At 34.6% G+C, this 12,777-nt stretch overlaps 1 protein-coding gene across 1 annotated transcript; it reads right to left on the bottom strand.

Annotated features, from left to right (window-relative positions):
- Positions 1-497: 497 nt before the first annotated feature.
- Positions 498-12,463, bottom strand: TMEM244 (transmembrane protein 244). The gene is made up of 6 exons (XM_071742483.1): positions 12,303-12,463; positions 7,437-7,522; positions 6,802-6,875; positions 3,406-3,531; positions 1,538-1,582; positions 498-675 (listed from the first exon to the last, which is right to left on the bottom strand). The coding sequence occupies exons 1-6, from the start codon at positions 12,333-12,335 to the stop codon at positions 581-583; spliced, it is 459 nt and encodes a 152-aa protein (XP_071598584.1). The 5' UTR covers positions 12,336-12,463; the 3' UTR covers positions 498-580.
- Positions 12,464-12,777: the final 314 nt, after the last annotated feature.

Raw genomic sequence — 12,777 nt, 5'->3', positions numbered from 1 at the left:
GGGTGTCTTGGACAACCTCTAGCTGATAGATTTAAGATGGGGAGAGATGCAGAGCTATGTGCTTGCTGTACATGGACTCTTCTTTGCCAAGGGGCTGCCAATAAAGACTGCTGTAAACCTAGAGTGATTTGTCCCAGATAGGGTGACTTTGAACTTTTCCAGTGATTGTGAGAAGTCAGACTAGAGCCTAAGTTCAAGTCAGTGCTTCATAAAACACAGTAGATGTCAACCACACTGAAAACATTAAATTCCAATCTGTTTTTTCTTTTCTGGCTATGATTTTGCAAGAATGTTGCATCATTGATCTTATCTCCTTATGATTTCTTTTTTTTTAGAAAAGAGATACAGTGTATCTATTTGTTTATTTGATTAATGGAAAATACACACACAAAGCTAAAAGTGATTACATACAACAGCTAAAAGTGATGACACTGGTATTGCAAACAAATGTAAGATACAAGAGGTCTAGTAAGCTAAATATTTGTCTTACAACAAGATAGTTGCTAACTTTATTTTAATTATGCTGTTAATAAAACCACAGAATTCATATAAATATAAAGAAAAGTTCTACATTTCCTTTTCAAAAATCATCTAGAGTCGGGTAAATGAAGTTGTCTTTGAACAAGTAGTATGCCAAAATCTGTCCTCCACAAATCATTGAAATTACTCCACATCCTGAAAAAAAAATATGACTGGTTAATAATAATTTTTATACAGCAATACAAATGTTATGATAAATGTTTAAGCACACATTCTTTTTATCTTCTGTTTTTAAAAAACATTCTGTCTACTTCAGCTTTTTGCTGAAGACTTTAACCACATAAAAAGATATCAGTCTCCTCAGCTGCTGATGCAAAACCAGTTGCAGGATGGAATTTTTTTGCCTGTCCCCATTGCTTAGGAATTTGCTGCAGCTGTTGTTCCTTGTTATCCATCAGATAAGAAGGAGGAACAGAAGCCAGATCTTTTCCCTTAACTATTTTTCAAGATAATATATTCTAGTACAAAGCAATACATTTAATTTTTAAGAAAATTAAATATTCAGAAATGTAGGTTTGCCATTTGCTGATTTGTGATGACTGGGACTGATCTCATCTATCATAAATGCCTGTGAATAGTGTTGATAAAAAATGCCTCTGAAGGTGTTTGTTTCTTTCCATTTCCATAAAGGGTACCAAGGAAGACTAGTTTGGACAACTATCTTTTTGATACCTGAATCTTTTTGATTAGTCAGGACATAATAATATTTTATTTTAAGAATGTGAGTGCATTTGCTATTTGTTAGCAAGATTAACATAAGCTGAGTACATTCTGATCTAATAACAGAAGATTTTTTTTTAAGGCAAGGCAAATACTAGCTCAGTGTTACTTGCCTGTGTCATTAAAAGAAGTATAAATCAAGAGCATATTTCTTCTTTAAATGTGGAGAGATTTCAAATTAGTGTAACAACAAACATTTAATAGAAAAAAAATCATACTGTAAATACTCATTTTCTACACAGTCTAACAATTTAAATGTGAAAGAATGTAATTTTACCTAATGCCAGCCACCAGTGTAACATCAGGGGAAATTCAGACATAACTGCAAGGAGAAGAAAAGGAGAAAGTGAAATTTTTAAACAATCAGGGTGGGGAATGGCAAACAGTACTTTATGTAATCAAAGTTAGTTATGTTTCATAAATTATATACATTATAATTATATACCTTATATATTATATATTCTATTATACATTCTATTATACATTCTGTTATATATTATATGTATATATATTATACATTCTATTATATACATTATATATAATAATTATATCTATATTATCATATTATATATATAATATATATTATATAATTATATAATAATTATCACTTATTAAAACTGCAAATGCATGTTTAGGTCCTGATCATTCAGATACCTGGCCCTACCATTAAGCTTAGCCTGGTAAACAATCCCACTGGAAGGCAAGTCTTTAACCCAGTAAGTGTGTGCTAAACGAAGCTCTTAGACTCTCTGCAGAAGAAATGGCCTTTTTTTTTTGTTACTTATCTGTACGTGATTTAGCACAGCAGAGACACTGATCCCCTGGCAGAGTGTCTACATATTGCTGCTATCCAAATAAATTAAGCTACCTGACATTTTCAGTTTAATGGGTGATGCCATGCATGAAAGACAGATTGGGTCTGCAGGCTGCTATTCAGCACCGTTGCACAGTGGGCTCTGTCCTGTGTCAGGTACTTGTCCTTGCCTCATGCACACTGACCCACAGCCCCACTGTATGATCAACCACAGGGCCATTATATGGATAGTATTCACCCCCAAAAATAAGCTGACAGGGCTGTAGAGGTAGTAAAGGGAGATAAGAGGCACACTGCAGATCAGAGCCATCAGAGCTTTGATTTACCATCTGAAAGAAATCTGGGAGTGTTTGGACATCACAGTGCATCATGTAATATAATGATAGAAAATGCCTTCCCATATCAAAACAGGTTTTGCTGTAGTTTTTTTCTAAGCTCCTTGATTTAAATGCAAAAGACATTCATAAGGAATAACAGTAGTTTTAATTTCAGAAATCAAAATCAGTGGATGGGAAATTATGCTTAGTTTCTTAAAATTAATTCTCCATTGGTCTCTGCCTTAACTTGTCAAAGAAACTGTGGAAATCCTGTCAGTATAAAGTGCTAATGGACAAAACATTGGAAGATGAATTATTATTTAGTAGGGAGGAAGTCCTAATTTGCCAGTGATCATTTTCCTATTTCAAAATTCTAAAATAAAAATGCTAAACTTGTTGCTATAGAAAAAAAAAAAATAATCATAGCAGCATTTTTCTAAGCAACATGAGAAGAGGCAACAGGTTACTGGCAAAAAGTGATGGTGAACCTCATTTACATTATTTTCCTTTCCTTTCCATGCTTTGATGGTAAAACACTTTATTTTCCTCAGTGAGATTTAGTTCAAATGATCTAACTTTAAAACTTCAAATTGGTTTTGCTGAAGCAAGACTCATTTTTACTCTGAACTGGAGATAAAATTTTAATGACTAGATCTAAGAGTGTCAGGACAACTACTATTAATTCTTTGGTTTAGAGAAAAACACATTTCCTGAAAGCTGCAATTGTGTCTAGGCTGGATCTCTTTGATATTAACTGCCAGATTATGAACTAAAACTCTGAAATTTTTATTTTAAAAATTGTGTTCTAAAATTCTGCAACAAAAACAGAATTGAGTTTTAATTGCCAAGGTTTAAATGCATGCATCAGTCAGATGGAAGGAAATTAGAGATAGGTAATTATTTAGCTTTAAGGAAAAATCATAAAGTTAATTCAGTAAGGCAGCAGATGAATTCTAGTTGATTGGTACTTCAGTTTGTGATCCTGTGCATATATCTGGCAGTAAACCTACTTACCAATTGAAGTTATGATGATATGAATAATAGTAACTGTTACAGCATAATCCCAGACCCATTCCTCCACAACCAGGGCAAACAGTAGACCACAAATGAAGAAAGTTGTTTCCAATGATATCACAAGAACTGCAAATGAAAATAGGACACTGTGGAACAGTGGCACTGATTGCTAGAAGTGACTTAGGTTATATTTGTATTTTTAAGGGAAGGTACAGTGTTTGGAGCAGGTGAGACATAACCTGTGTACCATGACTACCTTAGGCATTGGCATTATTAGAGGTACTCACTGTGCTTACTCCAAGAGAAATTGCATGGAAGTCAGAGTTTGGTGGAGATGCTGTGGCCATGCTCTGTGGCAACAATACCCACCAACTGCATCTTTGACACCCTGGGCCAACAACCTGCCACCTTTTGACAAAATTATATCCCTAAAGTGAACTTTGTTCATTATAATCTCTCATTATAATACAGAAAACACACCTCCATCTCTAAAGCTACCCACCTCCAAGATGTGACCACCCTTTACCAAGCCTGTGGGTGACTAGAGTCACTCAAGCTCCACCTGTCAAATAAAATAGTATAAAAATAGCCAATGGGGGAGAGGATGTTAGGGAAGTTACCATCACAGGGGTACCCCTGATTTCCAGGACCAGTCAACAGGTTCTTCCCCTGCACTGGCTGCTCCCAGGTAAGATTTGAACACTTGACTGGATCAACAGTCTCCCAGGGAATTATATGAATCTCTGTAGAGTCTCTTTAATAGTGTAAATCTGTAGAGGATCACTCTCTCGTGCAGTCTTGGTCTGAGTGCCTCCTCCCCTCACACAACCCCCTTCCCTGGGAATCAAATGCATTTTGCCCAGGTTGCCCCCTCCCCAGGAAATCTCTATAGAGTCTCTTTTTTCACACAGTTTCTGGCTAGGCTGTATTACTCATAAGCTAGGCATTTTCCCTATGATTTGCAGACAGTAAATTTATCACTGGCAATCCAAAGAATTTATATACTCATGGTTTAGTAAATCACACTGTTCATTAATCTGATGGTGAGAAATTTATTAAGCATAACTGGATGGGTAGCGTGGTGTTAGCAGTGCATCCAGACCCTTGTTTTCTGACCTACTAAAGATAAATTGATTATCACTCAGAATCTAAACCCAGACACCCCCAGCTCCTCTAATATCTTAGGATCAGATGGATTGGGGGGAGGGGCTTATTTTTTGTCAATTTTCTTCATTCTCTTTTAATGCAATAGACACTTAGACTAAATGCAGTTTTGAAAGGCTCCTTTCTTATATTAAAAAAAATAGCAATAGGAAATTTAAATATCTGATTCTTATGCAAATTCTGTTTTACAGGATTAAATACAATATTAATATTTTCATTCTAAAGTTCATTTTTCATCTTGCCACAGGCATCTGTGTGGGTTATCCTTATTTGCCTAAAGACTTTAAAATGTTATATATTTTATGGAAAACCATAGGGATTAAGAGAAGCATAGAAATGTCAGGATGGAAGGGACCTCAAGGATCACCTGATCCAGCCCCTCTAATATTACAATTTATATGAGATGTCTCAGCACCCAGTCAAGCTGAGACTTAAAACTTTCCAAAGTGGGTGAATCTAATTTTCAAAACAACTTTTCAAAGTGGAAGACTCATTAACAACATCATTCAGGGACCTTTGTTTTGTTAGGGCAAGGTTTGACCTTATGCTTAGTGAGTAGCTGGGATAGCAGGGGCTGAGTGGAAAATGCATGATGCCTTTTAGGCCTGAGTTCCCATCCAACAGGCCATAATTGTGCATTTGTAAGTCATATAATTTTCCAGCCAAATGCATTTTCTTCTTCTTTTTACATTCATAGGCATACAAAACTCACATTTTTGTGGAAATTATTTATTCCTTTACTATATAACATAATACCTAAAATTACTGTGCTGAGAGTAGAGTCCGTTGCTATGTTTCCACTCTGTTTAATTTATGCATTTAGAATAATTGTGTGACTTTTTATTACTATTCTTTTCTTTATAGAGTCAATTAGTTCCCGCTGTATTATGGATCTTTCACCCCATGCTTTAAAAAACAGTTAAAAATAAGAAGATAACTGGAAAACAACATGTAATTAGAAAAGCAGGAAATAACACTTCAAAAAATTTAATGTTTGAGAATACACTTTAGATGGTTTTTTTTTTAGTTTATTGCATTTTATTATAATGGCATACCTTTACATTTTGACAATAATTTTATAATTTAGAAAGTGTGCTTAGTGTAGGCAGAGCTCTGTAAACTGTTTTACAAAATTGGGCCAGTTATTACACCTCAGTTCTGGGCTGACTTCCATTTTTATTTTGAAGTTATTTTTTAAAGTCTTAATTCTGTTTTTAACAGGAATGAACAAGACTCATTAGCAACATCATTCAGGGACCTTCATTTTGTCTCTGTGTCCACAGACTTTAAACAGTTGCTATTCCATTTTATTTCATAGGCTGGACAGAGAAGAGGATGGACTGCCAATCAGGTGCATGATAGAGCTGCTATCTTTGGCATATAAATATGCTGCATCAAACTAGCTGATCTGGGGGGAAAAAATCATATTGAGATACAGTAATTACACTAAGTCCCTGAAAAGTAACTATAATGGAATATGATTGTTCTTTCCCATTACTACAGCTGAAATGCCCTTTTTTCATCAGAAATGAGTAGTGACACCATATAAATATGCAACCATTTTAATTATTCTTTCCAACCTGATGAACTAACCAAATTAGTTTTGAGTTTTACTTAATTTACTGACAGATTATGTGGTTTGGTTTTTGTAAAATAGATTGAAAATCTATTAAAATTTCGTGTATGCAAGTGATTTTTTAGGAACGAGAGGGTTTTTTTTAAAAAAAAGAATATATTTTGAGAACTTTAGAAAGAAATGTAGACATGTTTAGGGACAGAGCTACAACCAGACCCTGAAATTTAACTGCACACTGTATTCAGGCATTACCAAGGCAAGATTTCCATTAGATGAATGTGACCTGTTACTCAGATCTGGATCCAGTATGTTCCAAGAAATTTAATGCAGTGTGAAAATTAAATTTCACAACTTTGTGGTGGAGCTTTACAGAAAATAAGTAATTGTTGTGCATTGAAAATACAGCACCTTTTCTTCAGATGATGGAAGATCAGAACAACTCAAGGAATAGCCTAACATACACTTGAATGATAAGCAGTGATACAGAAATGAGAAGTGAAGGAAAGATTAATAAACATTAAAATGCAGTGGAGTTAAAATATGGAAATACTACTGAAACAGTTTTAAAATACTGTCCATAAGGAAGACAAGTTTACATCCAGATACAATCTGTTTTCTTGTCTGAGAAAAAAAAGGGGGAAACAATCTTGAATTACCTAAATAATATGGGTTAATCCATGAGGGATTTGTCTTAAAATCAAAGGGTGCCAAACCATCCAACATTTTAATCCTGTGGAAATTAAAAAAAAAAAATTTAACCAGCATAGATTTTGATAAAGTCTAAGTAATTATATGACACATTTTTTGTGTTTTTAAACATGATTTCAAATTACATACTCAGGCTTTTACAAACTCTTTATGTTTCATTGTCTGTTGCTGTCTTGCACAGTGTCGAGGATCTCTACTTTTCTTTAAGACACGTCTGACACTCTACATGCTAATCAGCTTCCTAAGGGGATATAATTTGTCTTTTTTATCGATTATGAGATCTTTCTTTCCCTTTTTTAATGTCATCATTGCTCTTAAGTTCATGTATTTACGTGGTTCAAGTGCAAGCAAGTAGATTAGAACCAATATTTTCTATCAGCTTCAAGTCAGCATTTGCCAATTTGTGGACATGAACAGAGGCTCATGTACAACACGTCAGTAAGGTTGAAAAATGAGCTCACAGGATAACTGGGCCTGGATGTCTCCAGTCTGATCACCTCCTCTACAGGGTCATATCTCTACCCATTATATCATTCCTGTTGTACTGTGCTGTTATATGATTCTAGAGACTAAGAAGTCTTACTTGAATACTGCGAAGCACACAGATAGGACCACATAGTACACTGCATAGAAAACTACGATGCATATGAACAGGTTCACCAGAACAACCTGCAGAAAGATAAAAGACAGTAAAACCTCATGCCATATTTATATTAGGTAAACAGTTGTCAGGGAATAATTCCACATTTCTATCCATCATTATATGAAAAAAAGATAAAAATCAGAAGACAAAATATTTAGACAGAATTTTTTCTGTTGCCGATTACATAAAAGCTGTTAAAGACTCTTTTATACATTTCAGCTCCTAATGTGTTGTTATAATGCATGGATCTTTGGTTTTATCTTGTATTAATGTATACCAACTACTTATTGAATTTATAATTGCTCAGAGAATGAGAAGCACATTTCTTGCCAGTTATTACACAAAGGACTTTGAGAATGTAAAATAATCCAGAGGCTTAATGAGTTTTTAACCTAGTTTTTAACTTAAAAGAAATGCTACCCTTGTAAGCAATTTGAAACTGTGTACGAATAAAATGCAGAAAATTGTAAAGCAGTAACTGTTAAGTTTCCCAGCCTCTAGAAAACACATCACTCCAGTTTCCTTTCAAAGGTAAGGATGTAGACAACATCAATGAGTAATGAGGCATATCTGTTAAATATTTTTCAAATTTCAATTGTTTGTCAATTAATTCTAAATAACTTCTAACTCCACATTTAAAACATACTCTTAAAAATGTTTCACCCAGCAACCACTACTTTATTATCATATACTGTGTCTTTAAGAAAACAGAAACACTATATAAACAATTATACAAATAATGTATGTTTCCTAAGATACTTTGTTCTTATTTGTTTCGTTCCATTTCAGTGTCTTCATTTCTAAACTGAAGTTTGAGAAGCAATGAAGCCAGAGAAAAACTTAATAGCTTTTGCCTGATAAAGTTCATAAAAATGCCTTGAGATCCTTTCAAGTGAGCACACCTCTGATCACATACCTCTGATCTTCTGTGTTGGCTTTCTGAGTAGTGCAGACACTAGAGACTTGTTTTCATTCCCACAGGTGTAATGTAAGATTATGTGCTGAAGGTTAGTATGTTTTGATAACAATAATAGCCTTTCTAACAGAACAATTTAATTCCCGTTTTTCTGTGATACCATGACAGTCCAGATATTATTTGTGCTTTTATTTTTAAATAAAAAATTTAAAGGGAAACATGGGACATCAGGTCTAGACATCTCTATGCACCAAATTTCAGCAACTGTTTTGGAAATATTGTGTGCTTGATTAAGAGCATGAAACTGAAGATGTTTACTGCAGTCAGTAAAGTGGTCAGTAAAATCAGTTTTTCTTTTTTATAGACTCCAGACTGTCTTGTATTTTCTCGCTGTAGATAGTGCTTTATGACCTCATATTTCTCCTTAACTTCTTTGTACCTTTCCTCTTTCAATGGTCATTTTTTAAACTCCCAACTCTTTATAGTTTCATTTTCTTCTCTGCCTGTCTCCTTCCTCCTACATCTTCTACTTTTTACTTCCCTCTGAAAAAATGTAGAGAGCAGTCATAAGAACCAAGTAACCCAATCTACCAGTTCCATATTGCCCACGATGTTTTGCAATGGGAGCATTTTGCTTTTTGCTACTAAAGCATTCCGGTTTCTATTTTAGGAGCAGAGTATTGTATAATTCTTAGTGCAAGTGCAACACATGCAATGAGTTGAGAATTTTCTTGCCCTTCCTTGGTTATTAAATATTTGAAACTAGCAATGTGTGTTCAGCTAACTCATTTGGCAAGGCCTCCACATCTCTCCAAACTCTGATCCATTATGACCTAGGGGAAACACAATTATTATTGTGATTCCATTATTAAGGAAATACACTTGGACTTGTGAAAATGGACCCTGAGCTTGCTCATTTTTGTGTGCCCTGCAAGATCCCATGCTGAATTTTCAGAGATCAATAGAACTGAGCTGACATCAAGGGAGTTTGGAAGTTTTGATGTTTTATAGGACTCCTTGTCCAAGTTGATAAGAAATAAATTTAAAATGGAAAAAGCAAGGCTAAGATGATGAAATATTCCAAATATGAGTATTCATTCAGAAGTAAATCCATGAAAAGTGGCCCTGCATAAATGAGGTAGTAAAATACAGGGGACGGGATGCAATTTTTCCTGCTATCAGAATGCCAAACAGAACCTATGGACTGCAGGTGGTGAATTATTATATTAGTGCAAAAGAAGCCAGCATTTATCTCTTTGAATGATGATACTGTGTTTATAAGTGGAATAAATTTTAGAAAAAAATAGGTAGCAACTAATTCAGCCTCAATTTTGAAGAAAAGTAAAAGGAATCACATGTCTGTAGGTTGGTTACAGGGACCAAGGTAGGGGAAATATATAATTGCATATTCATAACTAAAAAGGAAGAGGAATTATTTGGAGAACAACTAAGACTAAAGGAATGAAACAAAAAATAATAAAAGAAACAAACAAAAAAAACCCCAAAACAAACAAACTAAAACAAAAAACCAACCAAAACCCCACAAACAACGTATGTATAAGACCCTGTAAAGTTTCAGAAATAATTTCCATTTTACAGAGTTTGAAAGAGACTAGCTCTTTTTATTTATTTTTCTTATGTTCAAGAATTTGTAACAAAACTGGTTACTGAATGCAATTACCATTGCTGTGTATTTTGAAGATCAAGCTGGATGATAATCTTGGCAAGCGATTCACAGTTAATAAAGAAAAAATTAGAAAAGGAAACGTATAGAATATTTTTTTTCTATCCCCATTTCTGAATTAAACTCGGTTGGCAGGAAAGATTGCAGCAAAAGATATAAAATATAAGCCATCTCTAAAGTACAGTTTCCATTTTTATTTAGTTTGTTATATGCTTGTAAAAGGATCTTTTATTCAAGGAAGGAGTGACACTGAGAAGAGCTGTTTATTTTTAAGAACTTCTCTTGCAACATTGTGACACAAAACAAACCCTTCAGGCTTTGTGGTTTAAGGTGGGAGAATGTGAATTGAAATAAAGAAGAATTATTGCCTCTAAACAGACTGGGAAGAACTTTTGTAAGTTAGTTAAGAAATTAAGAACATGCAGAGAAGAGCCACAAAAGGGAGGTGGTGGCTGGAAATATTTGTAGGGTTTTTTCTCAGAAGGGCTACAGCCCTAAAGAGGTCAATCTGCTAAACTGAGGGCTGAGGATGGATAAGTACCTAAGCAGGCAGAAAATACCAGGTACTTAAGAGCTCTTTAATCTGTCAGAAAAGCCACAAGAAGTAAACAACTGCAAGTTGGAGCTAGAGAAATCTGAAAGATGTGAGAAGAACATTTTAAACTGTAAAGGCAATTAGCCAATGGAACAAACAGCCTTTAGAAAACAAATCCTGCAAATCAAAACCAGATGCATCTCTGGATGAAGCTTCAGTAAAACATCATCTAAAATCATCTGGCCTTAGTTCCCTGAATAACTGTCTGGTAGGTAACATTTATGGAACCATATGACACTGACAGAAGTGTGGATACCATGAATTTAGCAAACTGCTTATTTTTATATTGCTAAATATTGTAAAGCGCTAAATACTGAATTGTACATCTGTCTCCCACAAGGAGAGACATGAAGGAGCTTTAACCTCTAAAGCAATAGGAGTGAAATCCATCATTCCTGTACAAAAGATATATGTTGATAAGTAAATGCCCAGGACAGTCTTCTTACTCTTTTTTTCACCTTCCCTCTGTAAAAACAAAGCCAAGCAAAAACTGAGAATGATTACTCTCTCTTCAGGTAGTTTGGTTTGATAGCTAAATATAGTTTTCCCATTTCCACTCTCTTGTCTTATTCTAAATTAAATTGGCCAAATAACCCATGTTTCTCCATGATCCTTGTTTCTCCATGGTGCATAATGACATGTCCAAGTTTGGCAATCATGCTACCTCCTGCCCTCCTCAGTATCTCTAAGCACTGGAAGTTTAATATTTGGCACATTGCTAGTGGGAATAATTTTCATTCCATTGCTCTAAGCAGATGCACATTTCCAGTAATTTTCCTTTATCCTCTGTCCCTCCTCTAGAAAATGCCTCCTTGAAGCCTTAGTTGCTCTACATGCAGATTCGTATAATAATAAAAGTGTAATAAAAGTGGTAAGAAAAGACCAAACTGATAATCCTGGAGCGGAAGGGTGGCTGTGAGCCAATGACTTGTTGATCTCTAATTATAGTAGATTAATTCCTAGAGTCTCTTGGAGTCAGCAACAAACTTTCATTGGCATTGCAGGCCAGGATTTTTGTCTTAGTACCCAGAATATTCTTAGCCTCTTTCTTAGAGACAGAGTAATGCTTTGCTCAGCTGAGATAAGGAAATGCATGTAACATAAAAATGAAAACCTTTTGAAAATTTTCCAGTTGCATCACATTCTATTTCATTTTTTTAATTTGACACTCCCACTGAAATTCAAACATTTATTTTTTTTATAATCTCAGAATGCTCTTAATTTGCCAACCGCTTTCCAAATCCTCGGGTTTTTCAAAGCAGAAAAAACAAGTTAAAAGTTACTGGGTCATTAACTGTATGTTAAAACCACTTAAGGAAAGAATCTTAAGAAATCACTCTAGGATTTTATTAGACATTTCCAAGAATTATACCTCATAAATGGAACTGCATCACATATTTGGAAATCCTTTTTATAATATTTTTAAAAGGTTTCTAAGGCTGCAGTACTTAGTACCACAACTATAGTATAAAGTGTCCTTCTAATTTTGCTGTTTAGGAAGAAAACATTGAAGAACGCTCTGTAAGAATGAAATCAACAGCTCTTTCAAGCCCTGTGGTAGCTTTCTGATTCTCTAAATACTATCCACGATACAAACTCAATTTCCTTTACCTTGGTTTCAGCAATTTTGACCTTGAGAGCCATGGACACATGATGAGGGAAAGGATGTGCTGTTGCTATATTCCGTATGCCAGTATCAGCACGAAGAAGCAGCTGGCTTTCACCCCAAAAAACCCAGAACAGTCTTATAGATGACTATAGGACATAGTGAGGTGAGTTGATTGGATTAAACTGAGTTGAGACAGAAGCCATCTGTGAGCAAACTGTAAGCCTCTGAAGAGCAAAGAGAAAATCCTGCTGGCTCATTTAATGTTCGTACTTTCATAGCAAGTCACCAAAAAAATATCTAGAATATAACTTAGCTATTTGGAGACAAGATTACTAATATTATTTTCAACCTTCTATTTGCTTTTTTTTAGCAGTCATTTGATCACTGTTCCTTGGAGTTATTATGCCTTCCTACTTTTAATTAGTTTCACAGTTTCTAACATTAATTCTATTGAGTATAGATGTAGAATGGTACATT

Source organism: Heliangelus exortis, chromosome 3 (genome assembly GCF_036169615.1).
Source record: "Heliangelus exortis chromosome 3, bHelExo1.hap1, whole genome shotgun sequence".
Lineage (NCBI taxonomy): Eukaryota > Metazoa > Chordata > Aves > Apodiformes > Trochilidae > Heliangelus > Heliangelus exortis.
The sequence above is the reverse complement of the archived record's forward strand: the minus strand, read 5'-3'. Positions and strand labels throughout refer to the sequence as shown.

Bases quoted from the DNA above. Each gene is read 5' to 3' on its own strand.
- TMEM244 (XM_071742483.1), bottom strand. From the start codon at position 12,335: ATGGCTCTCAAGGTCAAAATTGCTGAAACCAAG. The intron at 3,532-6,801 runs GTAATTCAAGAT...TTTCATTTGCAG, and splicing joins GATTAACCCATATTATTTAG to TTCTTGTGATATCATTGGAA. The intron at 1,583-3,405 runs GTAAGTAGGTTT...TTCTCCTTGCAG, and splicing joins TATCATCATAACTTCAATTG to TTATGTCTGAATTTCCCCTG.